General features: G+C 40.6%; 1 protein-coding gene across 1 annotated transcript; it reads right to left on the reverse strand.

The window, feature by feature from the left end:
• Positions 1–10,869: 10,869 nt before the first annotated feature.
• Positions 10,870–14,439, reverse strand: LOC112068115 (5-hydroxytryptamine receptor 1D-like). Its single transcript, XM_024135158.2, has one exon. It carries the CDS (start codon positions 13,833–13,835, stop codon positions 12,657–12,659), a length of 1,179 nt encoding a protein of 392 aa, XP_023990926.1. The 5' UTR covers positions 13,836–14,439; the 3' UTR covers positions 10,870–12,656.
• Between the last annotated feature and the right edge of the window lie 8,673 nt (positions 14,440–23,112).

The following is a 23,112-nucleotide window of genomic DNA, read 5'->3' on the forward strand; positions in this document are numbered from 1 at the left end:
CATTTTCCATCCCACTGTCAGGGTTAAATTATTTATTTAAACATGATTTTCCTTTTAGCATGTCATGACTCTGACAGCGTGGTTTATGGACATGGCAAGTTACAGACATATTAAACACTCCAATACAAACCAGGGTGTTAGGAAGAGATCTGAAAAACATGGATTGCTGCAACCCCCCCCCCCCCCACACAGCAGGTGTCTTAAATACGTGTCTTCTTAATTTGTTTGTAAAGCACTGATGAAGGCATACGGCTGAAATGTGTGCTCCGTTTCTTTTCTTTTTTTATATAGCACCTTGCACTTTTTGTATTCTTTCGCGCATGGTTTAAATTAATGATATTATATTTGCATCTCGGCCACCTTGGGTTACTCCTTTCCATGGTTTTGAGTGCGAGTACTTTTTGAACTCTACAGATATTTTCTCTCTCACGCCCCTGCCACCTTTCATTCTGGCCTGAGCGCAAACCCTCATACTGGCTTTCTTCATTCATTATAATCCACATAATAATTCACATTTCCTTTTACTGCAGGATTATTTTCCTGATGCAGCAAACTGGCTCAAATGAAGATTCCACTTCTGTAGCCGTGCACATGACCAAGCCTAAACGGAAACAATTCTATTTCATCTTTGTAATCCTCTTCACTAAGGCATGTTGAATCAATGAGTCATTATTAGAACTCCCCACATACTGGTTGAATCAATGTTTCAATGTCATTTGTCAACGTAATTTGATGTGGAATTTACATGGAAAACACATTTGGATTTACAAAAACTCATCAACCAGTACTGTTTTTATCTAATTTCAAACAATGAAAGGCAGAGTGGTTTATATATATTTCCACACTGAGGTTGGAATAATACTGTGAAATTGTGAAAATTATGATAATGCCCTTTTAGTGTAAAAGCTGTTTGAAAAGATGGCCTGAAATTTCAGCCTGTTGTGGTGGGATGGAGTTTTGGCCTGCCTCCTGAAATCACCAGGCGGTAAAATACAAATATGAAAGAGTTCCAAACCTCTCTCCCAATAAAAGCTAGTTTTCAGTTTTCCCCTCCAAAGAAAGTCCTAGTTAAATTCTTGCTTGAGAAATTGCTCTTTGCTAGGAAGCTACATGTATTTTTTTATTTCTTTTTTTGACCATTTTGATTGAAACAATCACAGTAAGATACTTAATTGTTACCCAGGAATGATTTGATATTGAGATAAAAACAGCTGCATTGGATCTTTAAATACAATGACTAACATGACTAGCAGGTTATTACATCATTCTAATTGCAACATAATCATCAGAACTATGTATACGTTGATCGGGTTGAAATTTCCACGTAGAAATGTAAAAAATATTTTTCATCCTATATTCAATTGGGTGGTTGGAATTATGTTGAATTTCATACTTGATTGGACATATTTTATTTGACCTTGTTTCAATGTTGATAGTAAAATGGTATGTTTGAATCAATGTAATTTTTTCAAATTCATGCCATCAACCTAAATAAAGAGGTATATTGAAATAAAATGTGAAGCCACAGTCCAACGATTGCTGCCTGAACAGTGACTCTTACTGGTAACCCTCCTACTGAGGGTTAATGCACTTCAGTGAGAACGAGTCTATCGTCCAGATGCCTACCTATATGTACCCTTAGCTTTGGAAACGAGCTGTGTTCCGTCTCAGCTGAGCTATCATGTCAACACATTTAGACATTGATCACTCAGATAACATTGAAAGGTTGAAAGTAACTACTCTAACGTTTCTTAAAAGAGCTGTATGTGAAGGTAAATTGGGAGTGATTTGGGGTTTATGTAGGCTACATTGGCATCTGAATAGCACAAAGGACAACTTGAAGCTAGGTATGCTATCATTCATCTATGGTTGATTGGAACGAAGTTTAGAAGTAGTTTAGAAGTAGTTATCATTAGCTCTATAAATAGGATGCCAAATTCGTAATATTAATAATAAACTTTTACCTTTGGATATTGTCTCTTATATATTCTGAGTGTATTAAACATTAGCAACACCTGCTCTTTCCATGACAGGCTGACCAGGTGAAAGCTATGATCCCTTATTGATGTCACTTGTTAAATCCACTTCAAATAGTGTAGCTGGATTGGAGGAGACAGGTTAAAGAAGGATTTTTAAGCCTTGAGACAATTGAGATGGATTGTGTCTGTTCCATTCAGAGGGTGCCTTTGAATGGGGTATGGTCAGTGGCGACCCGTCATTCAGGGAAGGTGAGCTCCACCTGTTTTGAGCCCTACCTGTTTAGCTAAAAATAAAAAAATAAATTATATATATTTTTTATTATAATTGGCCAAATATGCATGTTATTTTGGCATTAATTCGTGTTACATATGAGTTTTCTAACGATGTAAAAAAAAAGATAATCCTTGAGTTAATAAAGCCACATACAAACATGTTCTCTTGAGTAAGGCAGCTTCAAAACGCAGGTGTTTCAGCTCAGTGCTTTCTGTGGTGCAGAGGCAGCCAGCGAAAGCTCAGAGCGTAGGCGTTGGACATTACACAACAAGTTGGAAATTGAAAATTCAACAATGAGTGGTTTGGAAGGAATCAGTGGCTTACTGCGACGCAAAGCAATCACTATTTTGTTTCCCCTTCCTGCTTTTCGGTGGAGAGGGTGTGTAGTCCAAGTCTGGGTTTAAGGATTTAAAACATCTGTCTGAAAGGGACTCTTTCCCAAGCTTAAAAGGATAAACATTCACACGCAACACCATGGGCCAGAAAAGGTTGGATACATTGGCCATGCTGTCAATCCAGCATGACTTCTGCCACATTCAAAACAACTTGGTACTCGAAACTGGGATATCTCTGACTTCTGTGCGTTCAAAAAAAAAATGAAGCTCAGACTGGGAAAATTCGTCTTGAACGGTCATCCAACTCGGAATTCCAAGTCGGGAACTCGGGTCGCTTTCTAGAGCTCTGACCTGAAGATCACTGATGTCATGATTTCCAGTTGTCTTGAAAACACCAGAAATCCAGAGAATGGCAAACTTTGATGACAAAGTTTGATGACAAAGTTTGCCCACAAGAATGACCCCCGCGCCATCTTGTGAGCACAGCACAACAACGGTCCAAAAATAGGCCTATGTCTTGTATGCTGCTGCATAGATGTTGTAATATGCCAGGGAGATATGTATACTGCAGCTAAGAAAGTAATACCAAGTGTATGTTGTGTAGTAAGGTGTTAGTTTTGTCCCTCTCCCCCTCAGAACTTAGCTTACACTGTTCTGACTTGGTGGTACACATGTAGCCTATAGCCAGTTTGGGAGAAATGTCATCATTGAATATTGTAAAATCTTTCATTGTCTGCTTGTATACAATCCATGCAGAAGATACTCATTCAAATGTTTAATGGTTTGCGTTCACAATTCAATATCCAGTTTGTCTACAAATTAATGCTTGATATGTTGGATTCACATCTCCATTTCAACCAAAAATCTAAGTTCAAGAATAGCGATAAATCAAACTTTAAATGCACTTTAAATAAAGTTTGATTTGATTTATTGCTATTCTTGAACTTAGATTTTTGGTTGAAATGGAGATGGAGAATCCAACATATCAAGCATTAATTTGTAGACAAACTGGATATTGAATTGTGAACGCAAACCAATAAACATTTGAATGAGTATCTTCTGCATGGATTGTATACAAGCAGACAATGAAAGATTTTACAATATTCAATGATGACATTTCTCCCAAACTGGCTATAGGCTACATGTGTACCACCAAGTCAGAACAGTGCAAGCTAAGTTCTGAGGGGGAGAGGGACAAAACTAACAGCTTACTGTTAGTGGTCAAGTCCCTGAGGTTCAAGGACAAGGTAGCTGTTCTGGAAAGAGCCAAGAACTTGAGAGGAACGTATATCTTCCTAAACGAGGACTATCCTGAAGCTGTGCGCCAGAAGAGGAAAGAACTGATCCCAGTCATGAAAGCTGTTAGTGCGTGTGGGGACATTGCATACAGTGGCTTGCGAAAGTGTTCACCCCCACTTGGCATTTTTCCTATTTTGTTGCCTTACAACCTGGAAATAAAATAGATTTTGGGGGGGTTTGTATCATTTGATTTACACAACATGCTTACCACTTTGAAGATGCAAAATATTATTTATTGTGAAACAAACAAGAAATATCACAAAAAAACAGAAAACTTGAGCGTGCATAACTATTCACCCCCCCAAAGTCAATACTTTGTAGAGCCGCCTTTTGCAGCAATTACAGCTGCAAGTCTCTTGGGGTATGTCTCTATAAACTTAGCACATCTAGCCACTGGGATTTTTGCCCATTCTTCAAGGCAAAACTGCTCCAGCTCCTTCAAGTTGGATGGGTTCCGTCGGTGTACAGCAATCTTTAAGTCATACCACAGATTCTCAATTGGATTGAGGTCTGGGCTTTGACTAGGCCATTCCAATACATTTAAATGTTTCCCCTTAAACCACTCAAGTGTTGCTTTAGCAGTATAATTAGGGTCATTGTCCTGCTGGAAGGTGAATGTCCGTACCAGTCTCAAATCTCTGGAAGACTGAAACAGGTTTCCCTCAATAATTTCCCTGTATTTAGCGCCATCCATCGTTCCTTCAATTCTGACCAGTTTCCCAGTCCCTGCCGATGAAAAACATCCCCACAGCATGCTGCTGCCACCACCATGCTTCACTGTGGGGATGATATTCTCGGGGTGATGAGAGGTGTTGGGTTTGCGCCAGACATAGCGTTTTCCTTGATGGCCAAGAAGCTCCATTTTAGTCTAACCTGACCAGAGTACCTTCTTCCATATGTTTGGGGAGTCTCCCACATGCCTTTTGACGAACACCAAACATGTTTGCTTATGTTTTTCTTTAAGCAATGGCTTTTTTTCTGGCCACTCTGTGGAGTATGAGGCTTAAAGTGGTCCTATGGACAGATACTCCAATCTCCGCTGTGGAGCTTTGCATCTCCTTCAGGGTTATCTTTGGTCTCTTTGTTGCCTCTCTGATTAATGCCCTCCTTGCCTGGTACATGCGTTTTGGTGGGCGGCCCTCTCTTGGCAGGTTTGTTGTGGTGCCATATTCTTTCAATTTTTTAATAATGGATTTAATGGTGCTCTGTGGGATGTTCAAAGTTTTAATATTTTTTTATAACCCAACCCTGATCTGTACTTCTCCACAACTGTGTCCCTGACCTGTTTGGAGAGCTCCTTGGTCTTCATTGTGCCGCTTGCTTGGTGGTGCCCCTTGCTTAGTGGTGTTGCAGACTCTGGGGCTTTTCGGAACAGGTGTACAGTATATATACTGAGATCATGTGACACTTAGATTGCACACAGGTGGACTTTATTTGCACACAGGTAGACTTTATTTAACTAATTATGTGACTTCTGAAGGTAATTGATTGCACCAGATATTATTTAGGGGCTTCATAGCAAAGGGGGTGAATACATATGCATGCACCACTTTTCCATTATTTTTTTCATTTCACTTCACCAATTTGGAATATTTTGTGTATGTCCATTACATGAAATCCAAATAAAAATCTATTTAAATTACAGGTCGTAATGCAACAAAAAAGGAAAAATGCCAAGGGGAATGAATACTTTTGCAAGGCACTGTACATCTGCTACGACAGGCTCATTGTCCACCCTCCCTCCCAAAAGCCTGGAAGGGATGAGAGAGCCAAGCCAATGGGTTCGTAGCCTCAACCACGTAGCACACACACACACACACACACACACACACACACACACACACACACACACACACACACACACACACACACACACACCAATTGATTAATGGACAGCTGAATGTATATTATTTTATCTTGCTTTGTCTGCTCTTTTTAATATTATGTCTATCTCTGATAAGCTACCCAGGAAAGGGCTGAAAATAGCCCATATTAATATATGTAGCCTTAGAAATAAGGTTCATAAAACCAATAACTTGCTAACATCAGATAACATTCATATATTAGCCATTTCTGAGACTCACTTAGATAATTCATTTGATGATACATCAATAGCAATACAAGGATATAACATTTATAGAAGAGACAAAAATGCTTATGGGGGAGGTGTTGCTGTATATATTCACAGCCATATCCCTGTAATGCTTAGAGAAGATCTTATGTCAAGTGTTATTGAAGTGTTGTGGTTGCAGGTTCACTTGGCACATCTAAAGCCTTTTCTTTTGGGGTGTTTCAATAGGCCACCAAGTGCTAACAGTCAGTATCTAAATAATATCTGTGAAATGGTTGATAGTGTATGTGGTGTAAACAGAGAGGTCTACTTTCTTGGGGACCTGAATTTTGACTGGTTTTCATCAAGCTCTCCGCTCAAGAGGAAACTTCTTACTGTAACCAGCGCCTGTAATCTGGTTCAGGTTATTAATCAACCTACCAGGGTGTTTACAAACACTACAGGAACAAGATCATCCACATGTATCGATCACATTTTTACTAACGTTGTAGAACTTTGTTCTAAAGCTATATCCGTACCCATTGGATGCAGTGATCACAATATAGTGGCTATATCCAGGAAAGCCAAAGTTCCAACAGCCGGGCCTAAAATAGTGTATTAGAGATCATACAAAAGATTTTGCTGTGACTCTTATGTGGATGATGTTAAAAATATTTGTTGGTCTGATGTGGTTAAAACCTCTTGAGAATACAGGAGGTAATATTTTCGCTTTAGCATTATTTGCTCTACAGATTAAACTGCCTCTTATTCAATCATTGCTCTTACTATATGCATATGAATCATACCATTGGAAAGAAGACAATCTCTAGTTTCTAAATCAGTTTCAATTTTGTCTCTGAGTGATACAGAAGTCATTCAACAGCACTTTCCATGACCAAGAACATAAAATCAAGATGTGTTATGCTGGCTTCAAAGCTCTGCCTATATATGGTCGTGCCCCCTATGACCAGAAACACACCTCGTTCTCCTTCCTCTGGTTGTCAAGATGACGTCAGAGGAGAAATTCTTTGGTTTATCTGGGACTGACGTGAAATAGGACCCAATTCTTTGGCGTGACGACAACTTCCGGTTTACTGAATCGCTCGATATTTGAGCTGCGTTGGTGTACTGTTTTGCTGGCGTTATGTATGCAAACTATCTCCGTGTCGAATTTTGTTTGATACATGTGACCATATCATCGTAATGTATGTTTTTTCAATATAGTTTAATCAGATTATTTGATTTTTCCGGGAGTTTTTCGGTGTACCGTTGTCGGATTGTATTTACGTTTGAGAAATTCGTGCCACTCGGCCGGGACCTGTGCTAAATGCAGTGGGAAAAGAACATTTCTGAACGGAACCAACGACTCATCTTGACAAAGGACACTTTGATCAACATTCTGATGAAAGATCAGCCATAGTAGACCCAATTTACGATTTTATATCATATCTGTTGTGCATGTGAACTGGCCGTGGGCGCCTAGCCGAATCTGCCTGGTAAAAATATCGTGTCCTCCGCTAACGTGGTTAGCTAATAGATTTACATATTCTGTCTTCCCTGTAAAACATTTTAAAAATCTGAAATGGTGGCTTTATTCACAAGACCTGTATCTTTCATCTGGTGTCTTGGACTTGTGATTTAATGATATTTAGATGCTACAAGTTGCTTGTGACGCTATGCTATCTGTGCTAATCAGTGGGGTGAGTTGGGGGGTGCTACCGGATCAGGGTTGCTGACTCGTGAGAAGTTAATGAGGAGCATCCAGACGCTGCACTTGATGAATTTATGAAATTGCTGCTTCCAGTTATTGATAAACATGCACCTGTTAAGAAACTGACTGTTAGAACTGTTCAGGCTCCATGGATTGATGAGGAATTGAAAAATTGTATGGTTGAAAGAGATGGGGCAAAAGGAGTGGCTAATAAGTCTGGCTGCACATCTGACTGTTTTACTTACTGCAAATTGAGAAATCATGTGACTAAACTCAACAAAAAGAAGAAGAAACTGTATTATGAAGCCAAGATCAATGATATAAAGAATGATGGAAAAAAACTTGGGAGACATTTTAATTAAATTATGGGCAGAAAGACAAATTAAACTCCATCTTTCATCGAATCAGATGGCTTATTCATCACAAAACCATTTGATGTTGCCAATTATTTAAATTATTATTTCATTGGCAAAGTGGGGAAACTTAAGCAAGAAATGCCCACGACAAACAGTGAGCAATTATATTCATGCATAAAAAAAAAAATTATAATGAAAGGAAAGCAGTGCAAGTGTGAATTTTGTAAAGTTAGTGTGGGAGAGGTGGGAAAATTGTTGTTAAAGATCAATAATGACAAACCTCCTGGCATTGACAACTTAGATGGAAAGCTACTGAGGATGGTAGCTGACTCTATAGCCACTCCTATCTGTCATATTTTTAATCTGAGCCTAGAGGATAGTCTTTGTCCTCAGGCCTGGAGGGAAGCCAAAGTAATTCCGCTACCCAAGAGTGGTAAAGCGGCCTTTACTGGTTCTAACAGCAGACCTATAAGCTTGCTGCCAGCTCTTAGCAAACTGTAGGAATAAATTGTGTTTGACCAAATACAATTTTATTTCTCTGTAAACAAATTAACAACATACTTTCAGCATGCTTATAGAGAAGGGCACTCAACATGTACTGCACTGACACCAATGACTGATGATTGGTTGAAAGAAATTGATAATAAGAAGATGGTGGGAGCTGTACTGTTAGATTTCAGTGCAGCCTTTGATATTATTGACCATAACCTGTTGTTGAAAAACTTAAGTGCTATGGCTTTTCAACCTCTTCCATATCGTGGATTCGGAGCTATCTATCTAATAGAAGAAAGGGTTTTCTTTAATGGAAGTGTCTCTAATGTCAAACATGTAAAGTGTGGTGTACCGCAGGGCAGCTCTCTAGGCCCTCTACTCTTTTCTATTTTTACCAATGACCTGCCACTGGCATTAAACAAAGCATGTGTGTCCATGTATGCTGATGATTCAACCATATTTTCATAGTCCCCAAATCTAGAACAAATTCAAGAAAATGTACATGAACTTCCTTCCATCTCATATTGCTCAAATAAACAGCAAACCTGGTTTCAAAAAACAGATAAAGCAACACCTCGCTGCACAACACCTCTCCCCTATTTGACCTAGATAGTTTGTGTCTATGCATTGATATGTAGGCTACGTGTGCCTTTAAAAAAAAAATGTATGTAGTTCTGTCCTTGAGCTGTTCTTGTCTAATGATGTTCTGTATTATGTCATTCTATATTATGTTTCATGTTTGGTGTGGACCCCAGGAAGAATAGCTGCTGCTTTTGCAACAGCTAATGGGGATCCTACCAAATACCAAAACTAATATTGAGTTGCATCCACTTTTGCCCTTTTGCCTCAATTCGTCAGGGCATGGACTCCACGCGGTGTCGAAAGCGTTCCACAGCGATGCTGGCTTATTTTGACTCCAATGCTTCCCACAGTTGTGTCAAGTTTGCTGGATGTCCTTTGGGTGGTGGACCATTCTTGATACACACTGGAGTGTGAAAAATCCAGCAGCATTACAGTTCTTGACACACTCAAAGGCACTTAAATCTTTTGTCTTTCCCATTCACCCTCTCAATGGCACATATACACAATCCATGTCTTAAGGCTTAAAAATCCTTATTTAACTTGTCTCCTCCCCTTCATCTACAATGACTTAAGTGACATCAATATGGGATCATAGCTTTTACCTGGTCAGTCTGTCTACACTCAGTGTAGACGTAGGCATCTGGATGGTAGACTTGTTCTCATCAAAGCTCATTACCCCTACCTATACCAATAGTAGTCACAGGCAGGAACCATTGGACTGCGGATTCACATTTCATTTCAATATACTGTACATTCTCTATTTAGGTTCAAACAATTTCACTGATTCAAACATATCATTTGAATATCAACATTGAAAGAAGGTCAAATAAAAGGTCAAATATAAAATTCGACATAATTTCAACCACCCAATAGATATTGACTATAGGTTGAAAAATATTTTTAACATTTCTACGTTGGATTTTCAACGCAATTTCAACATATGCATAGTTCTGATGATTGTTGAAATTATTTTGATGTAACAACCCGTTACTTTAAGTTTTAACTTAATTTCAATGTTTACTACGCTGGTTAAAAATATGAAAACAGTAATGATTGACTTTTTCCCACATAAATTCCCCATCACAAACGGCTGACAAATGACATTGAAACAACGTTGACTCAACCACTGTGTGCCCAGTGGGTTTACAGTAGCTTATGCAGATTCATTTGTTGCCAGGGAACAGGACATCACTCATTTTTAGGTTCAATACAAAGGTAAATGCTGTCTCCTACATAGAGAAGTCAGGCTCCTCGAATGTGGGTAATGTTTAAAGTTGAATCAGTTGGATACAATAAGCTGATGCCACACTGGTGAAAAATATGTCCACATTTCATTCACTGCAACTCTCCCCTCCCCACACATCATTACACCTAGAGCAAGGTGACAACTCCTCCACACATAAACAAATGCAGCCACATAGAGACACAGTAAGACTGAATCTTTATATACGAATTTCTCTATTGTACTGTACCACAGACGTGTTAAGGAAGATCCGCCTCTGTATGTGACACTTCTGTAACAATTTACCATGTCTTTCCCAGTCCAATGGGGCTTTATAAGCCACTGCTCAATAATAATCCACGGATTAATTACCTTATGTCTTTCATCCAAAGAAGGACCAGTTCTTATACTTTAGAGACTCCTTCATTTGTCTCAAACATGTATGATAAGTCTATTCCTTTGGGGTCTGTAATATCCCAACCCAAACCCTAATTTATAATGAGTTTCATAGTCCTTGGAATATTTTATTCAATTTTTCTTATGCATGCATACATTTCTAGTAAGGAAATATCTGTAAGATGTATGGCACTTCATAAGCATGTCAATGAAGTTCCAATGTACAACAAATGTACAGAGACCAAACACAATGAGCATGTGTTTACAACATGAACAAATGCCACAGTACAGTGTTTATATGAATAGACCCTATATTCCCATACCGGTATTTACTAAGAATTGCGAGAGAATAGCTTATGACAGGAGTTCCCAATCTTTTTTTGCCCACGACCCATTTCGATATTTTTCCACGACCCCATCCTGTAAAAAAAAAAAGTGATGTAATCAACGGCCAATGTTTACTTTTTTAATCGGGTATATGACAGTCTATTACAAATCAGTCTGATAGTACTTTTGACAGTATTTCATGCTGAAGGAAGTATGGTTTGAAGTGACTGAAATGCATCAGAAAGGTATTGGGAAGTTCAGAAGATCATCAGGCAACAGTTTTGTATGATCTTCTGTGTAGAAAAGAAGTTCAAGAACCACGTTTTGATCCAACCATTTCATGCAGATTAATTAACTGATGCATGAAAAAAATCAAGATGGGCAGAAGGAAACATGAATTGCCTGTACAATTTTATAAATGCCGACAGACAATTTGTTCATGAGACATGATGGGATATTTTTGTGTCGGTAAAATTCATTATGAGAAAAATGGCGTGGAAACGCCTTTATGTGCAACTATTGATATACTGTAATAACCATCACCACTCTATGTTGTGTGGTCCTCCCACTATGACTCGGGAAATCATGCAGTTTATTAAACAAGATTAAATCAATTATGATGAACTTCACAGGGAGGTGAATGTGCAAGGTGATGAGTTTAATGCTCCTTTTCAATAAATATTGAAGGTCATATTCTGGTGACATGATGATCGATGTTTGGCTTCTGTTTGACAAATACAACCTTATTTAGGCCTACTTATGTATTGATTTTTACCTTACTTTTTTTCACTCTGTACGCGATGCGCAATGCAGAGAACACCGGAATATGGATTCTCATTTAATTACCATAGTGAATTATTTTAATGTTTGTTTGTGTCAATGAGTCCCATACGGGAATGGGTTGCCAATTGGCAATTTCACATGAAAATAAAATGTCATTCATTCATACAAATAATCTCGCCCTTGTCCATAATAATCTCAATGTAGGTAGCCTACCTGCACTGTATCTGCGAACTGTTGGCTACAGCGCATGTGCCAAGACCAGAGAGGGCACATTTGCAATATAATGCAAAACCATCAGTTGAGTTGAAAATGTGATGGAAACTCATTTAACTTGAACGGCAAAAGTTACTTTTATGTGCACTACGTCATCATGCACAGGATTTTATCCTCAATAATTCAGTTCAGTTGATGGCGCATATTGTTTTTGGCAGATTTGAGAATATTCGCATGAAAATCTGTTACAAATTGGATGGAAAATTAGCGAAGGATGTTCTTTTCTCCCCAGTCTGATTTAGTACCTGGTCTTGTCCACTCTGTTCTAATGAGGCTTGTGGGCACTGTAGAGGGAAACAGAAGACACATACATGTTCCTGAGTCTTATCTTTCAGTGATGGGATCATAATATTTTGTAGTTTAAACCCCCCCGCAAAAAATAGAACCATATTTGTAATAAGAAAACAGAAACCGCTCTGTTTATTACAACTGACGTAACCCCGGTTTTATGAACCAAGCACAATTCTTTTTTTTCCCTTCAGAGTTTCTCTCGCAACCCCATTTTCAAATCAGGAGACCCCACGTTTGGGAAACACTGGGTTATGATATATTTTGTATGTACAATACTCGCATTCCCTTAGTAGCATCTCTTGAACTTGATGAGTTTGTGGAAGGCCAGCTTGAACTCGTCATTGAAGGCAGTGTAGATAACGGGATTGATGAGCGAGTTTAGGTAGCCAAGCCAGGTGAACACGTCGAAGAGCACTGGGTGGAACCAGCATTCTTTGCAGATGGCCAGTACCAGGGTGACCACAAAAAAGGGTAGCCAGCACACGATGAAGGCTCCCAGGATGATGCCCAGCGTCTTGGTGGCCTTCTTTTCCCGGGCGGTGCACAGACGCTTCCTCTCCAGCACGCTGTCAGCCAGCTTCACCATCACGCAGTTATTGAAGAGAGGCGACCCACCACTGCTTCCTCCACCTCCGTTTACTGCCACTCCTCCCGTGTTGCCTCCCCCTCCGGGGTGCAGGTGGCCCTCTTGGTTGGAGGCGGAGTTGATGGAGCAAAGGGAGGAGCCGGCCGATGTCTGGATGAGCTGGGCCGTGGTGAAACGCTTGCCGCACGACACTGGTGTCTTAAAGATGCGTGAGCGGGCTGCCACGTAGATCCGGCCGTAGAGGATGATCAGCAACACAGTGGGAACATAGAACGCCCCGAAGGTGGAGTAGAGCGTGTAGGAGATCTGATCCGTGTTCACCATGCACTCCATCACCTCCTCGTTGGCCTTGGCCTGCCTCCAGAAGAGCGGCGGCATGGAGATGGAGATGGAGATCACCCATACCACTGTTATCATCAGGCCCGCTCGACGCATTGTCCGGCGCTTGGAGTACTCCAGGGCGTCAGTGATGGCCCAGTAGCGGTCCAGCGCGATGACGCACAGGTGCAGGATGGAGGCAGTGCAGAAGGTGATGTCCGATGACAGCCAGATGTCGCAGACAATCTGCCCCAGGGCCCAGGTCTTACTCACTGTGTACAAGATGCTAATAGGCATGACCAGGATGGACACCAACAGGTCTGTCACAGCCAGCGAGCCAATCAGAAAGTTGGCTGGCGTGTGTAGCTTCCGAGTCAGGAATATGGTGGCGATGACAAAGGCATTGGACAGCACGGTGGCCAGGGTGACGATTGCCAGGATGGCTGACAGGAAGATCTGGAGCCCCAGGAGAGTGGCTTTGTCCCATAGTGCCTCTGTGGGTTCAGAGCTCTCCGTGGAATTGGTGAAGAACGGATCAACGGAGCTATTATCCTGATCCATCTTGCCTTTGCCCTTTAAACCTTTGTTCAAGGTCTAGATGAGCCACATCACCACAATCAAGTCAGGGCCTATGCTTTCCTTTGTCTTCTCGGCATGGTGCGAGGGCTGCATTGATGGGTGTCACTGTTGGTTGTCACACGTATTCATGGGACCTGATGGATCCTTTATCCATAATTTCAGTCTTGGAGACACACTGGGTTCTGAGACAAAATCTCCAAAATTGAGATTTACAGGAAAGGTGATTGCTATTTAGTTTCATATTAGAGCTTTTGATTATGCTCGTACCATTTCAATGCACAACCAATAAAGCTATTATAGTTGCTGAATCACTGTCCATTTCAGCAGACACACTAATATTGGTTTGATTCGGCAGTCTGGCTGAGGGACAGTAGACACTGATTTGTATTCTGCTCGTCTCATCAAACTCTGTTTTCTCTCTCGCCCAAGCTCTTATCTCCACTCCAGCCAGGCCGAGCACAACACCTCAGACTCTGACTTCCTATCAACTGCTGCTTTCATGGTCTCCTCCTGTTTCAATAACCCTCAGTGGGTAAAATCTACACTGAAAGATTATGGTGATACACAGGGTTGGCTCACTCTGTCTTCATTTTAAGCTGAACCAGGGTTAATGTAATTTGCGCTCAGCTCCAAAGCCTGGGCGGTCCAGTCTTGTTGATATTGAGGGTTAACTAGAATGTTAACATGATCCACTTCATTCCAAATGTTTTTGGCTTGGCCTTAGAAATTCACCACTCAATGCGATAAAGAACAAGGCATTTGCAGATTCCCAGTTGGATGAAGCACAGCATGTGCTAATATTGATTGTTGATGTGTGTTCACTGTTTTCCTGTCAAAGCTGTGTTGGTCAGTTAAGCATTCAGGTGTGATGTCCAGATGGGAAGTATTAGTACTGCACAGCTTTTGTTCTGGTTTTGCTTCCCGAAAGTCCAAGCTTCAATTGAAGCATGACAACCTTAGAATGGGAAAGATAGAGAAAGAAAGTGTGCATTAGAAGTACATACGAGTCACCATTTCAAACCGCCAACAATCCCACCCACATAAAATATCCTACATGCAGTGCATGCACATAAGAATGAACAATACGTGAGCTCGACCTCTGGCATCTCATGCTATGAGGCATATTTCTACCTGAACCCTTATGTTCAGCCATTACATACATGCAAGATTGATAATACAATATTAAAGGGGAGTGGAAACAGTAGGCTTTAGAACACCAGCTAACTGTAACTGTAAATCACCATATTGGCATTGTTGTATAACCGGAAGGTAAGATTTGGAATTCCAGAATTTCCTCAGACCATGACCTCTGCATGCATTAATGAGCAATATTTGCTGGTGTCAACCCATATCTGAAAACATGATACATATTTTGAAAGCTGAGAAACAGCCCTTTCAAATGATATAACATACAATAGCACGACATCAATCAAATGGTAATCAGTCAAGAAAAACTCCCGTGAAAATGTGTACTGTATCTTAAACAAATATCCGTTTTTTCCCCAAACTGCCTTTTACACAACTTCCTAATGAAGGTGGAGAAAAAACTTAGAGAATGTTGAATCTTCTTTATGTTGTAAGGCTTGATCATCTGAAATCAGAATAGTAATACCCTTTACAGTGAATGAGTCACAGCTGTTTTATTTTCTGGAATTCTATGGAATATTCTGTGATCAAACATTTTCTCATTTTGATAGTATATTAAACACATACAGTACCAGTCAAACGTTTGGACACACCTATTCATTCAAGTGTTTTTATTTTATTTTTTACTATTTTCTACATTGTAGAATAATAGTGAAGACATCAAAACTATGAAATAACACATGGAATCCTGTAGTAACCAAAAAAGTGTTAAACAAATCAAAATATATTTAAAATGTGAGATTCTTCAAAGTAGCCACCCTTTTTTGATGATAGCTTTGCACACGCGTGGCATTCTCTCAACCAGTTTCATGAGTAATGCTTTTCCAACAGTCTTGAAGGAGTTCCCCCATATGCTGAGCACTTATTGGCTGCTTTTCCTTCACTCTGCGGTCAAACTCATCCCAAACCATCTCAATTGGGTTGAGGTCAGGTGATTGTGGAGGCCAGGTCATCTGATACAGCACTCCATCACTCTCCTTGGTCAAATAGCCCTTACACAGCCTGGAGGTGTGTTTTGGGTCATTGGCCTGTTGAAAAAGAAATGACAGTCCCACTAAGTGCAAACCAGTTAAGTGTGCCTTGAATTCTAAATAAATCATACAGTGTCACCAGAAAAGCACCCCCATACCATCACACCTCCTTCTGCATGCTTCACGGTAGGAACTACACATGTGGAGATCATCCATTCACCTACTCTGCGTCTCACAAACACACGGCGGTTGGAACCAAAACTCTCATTTGGACTCATCAGACCAAAAGACAGATATCCACCAGTCTAATATCCACTGCTTGTGTTTCTTGGCTCAAGCAAGTCTCTTCTTATTATCGGTGTCCTTTAGTAGTGGTTTCTTTGCAGCAATTCAACCATGAAGACCTGATTCACACAGTCTCCTCTAAACAGTTGATGTTGAGATGTGTCTGTTACATGAACTCTCAGGAGCATTTATTTGGGCTGCTGTCTGAGGTGCAGTTAACTCTAATGAACTTATCCTCTGCAGCAGAGGTAACTTTAGGTCTTGACATGTTCCAGATGAACTGACCTCCATGTCTTAAAGTAATGATGGACTGTCATTTCTCTTTGCTTATTTGAGCTGTTCTTGCCATAATATGGACTTGGTCTTTTATCAAATAGGGCTATCTTCTGTATACCACCCCTACCCTGTCACAACACAACTGATTGGCTCAAACACATTAAGAAGGAAAGAAATTCCACAAATTAAATTTTAATAAGGCATACACGTGCCAAGAGTGTGCAAAACTGTCATCAAGGCAAAGGGTAGCTACCTTGAGGAATCTCAAAAATAAAATGTATTTTGATTTGTTTAACACTTTTTTGGTTACTACATGATTCTGTTTTATTTTATAGTTTGTAGTTTGATGTCTTCACTATTATTCTACAATGTAGAAAATAGTAAAAAATAATGAAAAACCTTTGAATGAGTAGGTGTGTCCAAACTTTTGACTGCTACTGTATATGCACCAAAACATATTACCAAAATATATTACATACAACCTAAAACAATGTTTATCCCTTACAATGCATAACTGCTTGCCCTTGCATTCAGGTGCTACACAAATCACATATTCTTCTTCCTATCTTTCCTGTAAAGACAACAATTTCTACAGTAGTCCTCCAGTACATTGAAGTTCACCTAGGTTCATCTAGGCTGTGAGAGTGTGTGATTGTCTGCAGCCTCAGCAGCATGTTGTCCAGTCTCTCCAGCCCCTGCCTGTCCTTGTCACTGTGGGGACAGRTTCTATTGACTGCCTGGTCTCTGTCTATTGATTGCCTCCTCACGAAGGTCTGAGTGATGACAGTCCACCACTGTCCTATAAAAACTATAGACCTAATTTACATACTGTATAGGCCTAATAGTACACTGAACAAAAATGTAAAGTGTAAAGTTTTGGTCCCATGTTTCATGATCTGAAATTAAAAATCCCACAAATGTTCCATACATTTATCTCAAATGCTGTGCACAAATGTGTTAATATCCCTGTCCGTGAGCATTTCTCCTTTGCCAAGATAATCCTTCCACCTGACAGATGTGGATATCAAGAAACTTCTCAGGGATAGGGGGCAGTATTTGGAAGTTCGGATGACTGAGGTGCCCAAAGTAAACTGCCTGTTACTCAGGCCCAGAAGCTAGGATATGCATATATATTGGTAGTATTGGATAGACAACACTCTGAAGTTTCTAGAACTGTTAAAATCATGTCTGTGAGTATAACATAACTGATATGGCAGGCAAAAACCCGAGGAGAATCCATTCATTTTCTTTTTTTTGAGGTCACCACCCATTGAAATGGCTGTCTATGGGAAATTCAAAGGAAATCCTCCCAGATTTCAGTTCCTATGGCTTCCACAAGATGTCAACAGTCTTTAGAAAGGGTTTCAGGCTTGTTTTAGTTTTTTAAAATTTGCTAGAATTTGTAGTTTTTCTAGGTGGCTCTCATTTTGACTGTAGTCTTGTGGCACGCGTGGATGAGGGCGCACACTTCGTTATTTATCTCCGGGAATGAACATACTATTCTCCGTCTTAAATTGTATCGTTTATTTACATATTGGGGTACCTGAGGATTGATTAGAAACGCTGTTTGACTTGTTTGGACGAAGTTTATTGGTAACTTTTGGGATTCCTTTGTATGCGTTTTGAACGAGGGGAACAGGTGGATTACTGAATCAAGCGAGCTAACTAAACTGACTTTTTGGGGATCTAAAAAAGGACTTTATCGAACAAAACAACCATTTGTTATGTAGCTGGGACCCTTGGGATTGCAAACAGAGAAAGATCTTCAAAGGTAAGGGATTTATTTTATCTCTATTTCTGACTTTCGTGACGCCTCTGCTGGTTTGGAAAATGTTTTTAATGCTTTTGTATGCTGTCCTCAGATAATCGCATGATATGCTTTCGCCGTAAAGCCTTTTTGAAATCTGACAAAGCGGCTGGATTAACAAGAAGTTAAGCTTTTAAACGATGTAAGACACTTGTATTTTCATGAATGTTTAATATTACGATTTTTGTATTTTGAATTTCGCTCTCTGCAATTTCACCGGATGTTGTCGAGGTGTCCCGCTAACGGCACGTCTAGCCCAAAGAGGTTTTAAACAGCATGATAATTACACAGGTGCACCTTGTTCTGGGGACAATAAAAGGCTGAGGGGTATTTATGTCTGTAATAAAGCCCTTTTTGAAAAAAACTAATTGTTATTGGCTGGGCCTGGTACCACAGTGTGTGGGCCTGGCTGCCAAGTAGGTGGGCCATTGTCATGTGAAATCCATCGATTAGGTTGCTAAGGGGTATTTATGTCTGTAATAAAGCCCTTTTGTGGGGGAAAAAATTATAATAATTGGCTGAGCCTGGCTCCCCAGTGGGTGGGCCTGGCTGCCAAGTAGGTGGGCCTATGTCATGTGAAACCCATATATTAGGGCCTAATGAATTTATTTCCATTGACTGATTTCCTTATATGCACTGTACTTCAGTAATATCTTTGAAAATGTTGCATGTTGTGTTTATAAAATGCATCATTGACAGGTACCTTCTGAGCCTGCTTTCAAAAGCCATAATCTAGCTGGTTTAGTTATCTATCATCATGAGGGTTAGGCTTTTAATTCTTGCAATCAACAGCCAGCAGACTTAACTACAATTTTTTTGGAATCATATCCCAGATAAACATACACCTCATGAGATATATATATATATCTAGCTAGCTAGCTAATAAATCTAGCTATGGGGATTAGAGTTAGATTAGCTTAATTTTACTGGTAAAATAGCAATCCTGCAACAGGCCTCTCTGTCTGGCTAGCTAGCTACATATTGAATCACTAGCCAGTCGTTTTAGCTCCAAATTACAGCTGGCTTACTATTTTTAGGAATCATATCACAGATATAACCGATAGATACCAAATTAGATATCTAGCTATGTAGTAATCTAGCTAGCTAATAATTATATGGGTACCATGCCTTTTAATGGTAAAATAGCAATTCTGCAGCAGCCCTCTCTGAAACTTTTTGTCCCAAAAATATGCAGTAAAGCTAATCCATGCTTTTGTCACTTCAAGATTAGACTACTGCAATGCTTTACTTTCCAGCTACACGGATAAGGCACTAAATAAACTTCAGCTAGTGCTAAATACGGCTGCTAGAATCTTGACTAGAACCCCAAAATGTGATCAGATTACTCCAGTGCTAGCCTCTCAACACTGTCAAGGCTAGGGCTGATTTCAAGGTTTTACTGCTAACCTACAAAGCATTACATGGACTTGCTCCTACCTATCCCTCTGATTTGGTCCTGCTGTACATACCTACACGTATGCTACAGTCACAAGACACAGGTCTGCTTATTGTTCCTAGAATTTCTAAGCCAACAGGTGGAGGCAGGGCTTTCTCCTATAGAGCTACATTTTTATGGAATGGTCTGCCGATCCATGTGAGAGACGCAGACTCGGTCTCAACTTTTGTCTTTACTGAAGACTCATCTCTTCAGTAGGTCCTACTATAGAGTGTAGTCTGGCCCAGGGGTGCAAAGGTGAACAACAAGGCACTGGAGTGACGTAGCACCCTTGCTGTCTTGCCTGGCCGGCTCCCCTCGCTCCACTGGGATTCTATGCCCCTGACCCTATTACGGGGGCTGAATCACTGGCTTGGTAATGCTCTCCCATGCCATCCCTAAGAGGGGTGCATCACGTCTTGCCAGGCTTTTGTCGCTATACTCAACATGAGTGGGTTGAGTCACTGATGTCATCTTCCTGTCCGGTCTTGCGTCCCCTTGGGCTTGTGTGGTGGGGGAGATCTTCGTGGGCTATACTCTGCCTTGTCTCAGGGTAGTAAGTTGGTGGTCTGTTGATATCCCTCTGGTGTGGGGGCTGTGCTTCGGCAAAGTGGGTGGGGCTATAGCCCGCCTGGTTGATCCTGTCTCCCAACCCCCCCGTCTCAGTCCCCAGTAGCTTTGCTGCAATAGTCTGTGCCAGGTGGCTAGGGTCAGTCTGTCCTATCTGGTGTATTTATCCTGTCTTATCTGATGTTCTGTGCGATCTCTCCCCTCTCGGAGGACCTGAGGCTTAGGACCATGCCTCAGGACTACTTGGCCTGACGACAGCCCAGGGAGATTGTACTGTGCATGTTTCGTCCTGATATGACACTGCAAATCACCTCCATTAGAACAATAGTGGTGATTGACAAGTAGCCACTCGAGGGGATTATGCTCTCATAAGCAATGTTCCCTCTAAACTGCGTGCAGTAGCCCAGAGACTGTCAGAGTGCAGAAGAAATATCAGCCCATGGAGAGAAGCATGAGATTGGACTTCAAATCAACTTTTTTGAGTTTTCCATGTTAGTCAACACAATCAAAGTTTCGCTTTACTGTGGCAATTGTTATCGATTCAACGTAATATTAGCCACTTTCAATGCAACATACCGAAACAAAACAAACTATGCAAAAGATATTGTTATAGGCAGAACGCATCGGAGTAGGATTCTATTACACACGACTCAGCCTGTACTATACACACACACCGGTGTGGCATAACCAATCAGAGCTGCAGTAAGCCTATATGCAAATCAACCATTGCCATATATGGATCTGTGCCATTTACTTTGAACTGGACTGTGTTTACAGCTGTGGTCATGAGTAGGTACACTTGTTTTGAGATGAGCTTGTTTTAAGATTTACATTTACATTTAAGTCATTTAGCAGACGCTCTTATCCAGAGCGACTTACAAATTGGAAAGTTCATACATATTCATCCTGGTCCCCCCGTGGGGATTGAACCCACAACCCTGGCGTTGCAAGCACCATGCTCTACCAACTGAGCCACACGGGACCACAAAGATCAAAGATCAAAACAAGAGCTGCATGTAGCCACGTGTGTACATTTAATTCATATTCTTTGCTAGTTAGCGAGTTATTAGCCCAGTTATAGATAATTTGTAGTCAGAAATAGGGGAGTGATTGCTTCCCACAAGAGAACAAAAAGTGTACATTTCTAGATCGTTGAAAAGCCAGTCAGGTAAAGAGCTTTTTTTTTGTCTTAGAGGCAGTGTTGTATTCTGAGATAGGCTTGAATAAGCTAAGTATCCAATATGCAGAGGGTAGCATAATTTGCCTGATTCTCTTTTTAGTTTGCCTCTCACTGTTTGCCAGAAGCGCAGGTGTGTGGGAATAGTCTTAGCATAAACTTCAAGCAAATCAGAGGATTATTCATAATTTATGCCTGTCTCTAGCTAATCTTCATTGAGATGCCAATGAGTCTGAAAAATAACGTGACTACCATACTTCAGAGAGGATGTGTCGATGTAGATCAGATTTAAATCAGTAGACACCCCTAAAAACGCTATGTTAGACTTTGACCTATGACTTTGACCTTTTACCATATGGAATGTGATGTGAAGGGAAAAAAAATCACGATATTATTAAGCGTCATGATGAATCGCTTAAGCCTTCCCTGGGATTCAAGCCTGTCACCTATAAGAACGCGGACTTCTGAGCTACGACTGGTTACACCTAAAGATGGCAGCTCTACCCTTTAGTCTTGTCAGATCTAGTTACATTATGGCGTTCTAAAGAATGTGACCCATTGGAGATGGGCTTCATCTGAGATGTAGGAAAGGAGGACAAACCTGGAATAGGAACTCCTAAGAGCAATAAATGCCCTTTAAGTTAAAAATAGAATCCTCAGTTACTACAAATAAATGAATGATATATGCCTATTGATTATTGAAGAATCTATAAATGCCTCATGAGCTTAGTTCAACTGTCATAAAAATATAAATATAAGCTTATTTTACTATAGCCTCAAAACATTCTATCAGAGTCGGTTTATCTGACCTGTGACCAACAATTAGTGCGATGTAAACATAAATAAAGATCTTGTCTCTTTACCTAGGAGCCTTCCCTGCGGATACAGCAACGCAGTCAAGCTATAATTGCGTAGAAAATACAGTATTCCTACGTAAGAGAGAAAGATCCCCCTGGGAACAGACGTTGGTTCAATGTAATTTAGTTTCAATGATGTGGAAACAAAGTTGATTCAACCAGTGTGCGCCCAGTGGGATTTAAAAAAAAAATCTGTGTGTATAATAAGAAGATAACAGACCAAATGAGAAAGAGAGAGATACATGAGTAATTGTCCGTATCGCATCCTCTAAACGGAAACCTTCACCAATCTAACTCAACAATACCATATGTATAAGATACTGAGACTAAATAAGAGCGTATCACCAAAACAGCATGACACATACAGTAGCAATGCAGTATTCTGGCTTGGCTTGTTTCCAACTACTGAGCTAACGATTGAGTGGAAAAAGCCAGACCACAGCAGAACCCTGGTCCTCTCTGGAGAGACTGCTGGTCAGCTGCTAATCCTTCTGAACACAGCCCTGTGAGCTCCGCATGGCAGAGGTGGAGACAGGCTAATTGATTTAGCTTGGGAGAGCTGATGCCTCACTGTGGACTAATGTTCAGCCAAGCGAATTGTAAGCGGCAGGTGGAGAGGCGTAAACTGGTGGGAATACGGTTAGTCGAGTGGCAATGGAGGATGGAGACAAAGCTGGACATCTACTCCAGGTGGTGTCTGAGGAAGGCCCGCAAGATAATCAAGGACTCCAGTCA

Source organism: Salvelinus sp. IW2-2015, unplaced genomic scaffold, assembly GCF_002910315.2.
Source record: "Salvelinus sp. IW2-2015 unplaced genomic scaffold, ASM291031v2 Un_scaffold83, whole genome shotgun sequence".
NCBI classification, from domain to species: domain Eukaryota; kingdom Metazoa; phylum Chordata; class Actinopteri; order Salmoniformes; family Salmonidae; genus Salvelinus; species Salvelinus sp. IW2-2015.

Bases quoted from the DNA above. Each gene is read 5' to 3' on its own strand.
- LOC112068115 (XM_024135158.2), bottom strand. From the start codon at position 13,835: ATGGATCAGGATAATAGCTCCGTTGATCCGTTCTTCACCAATTCCACG.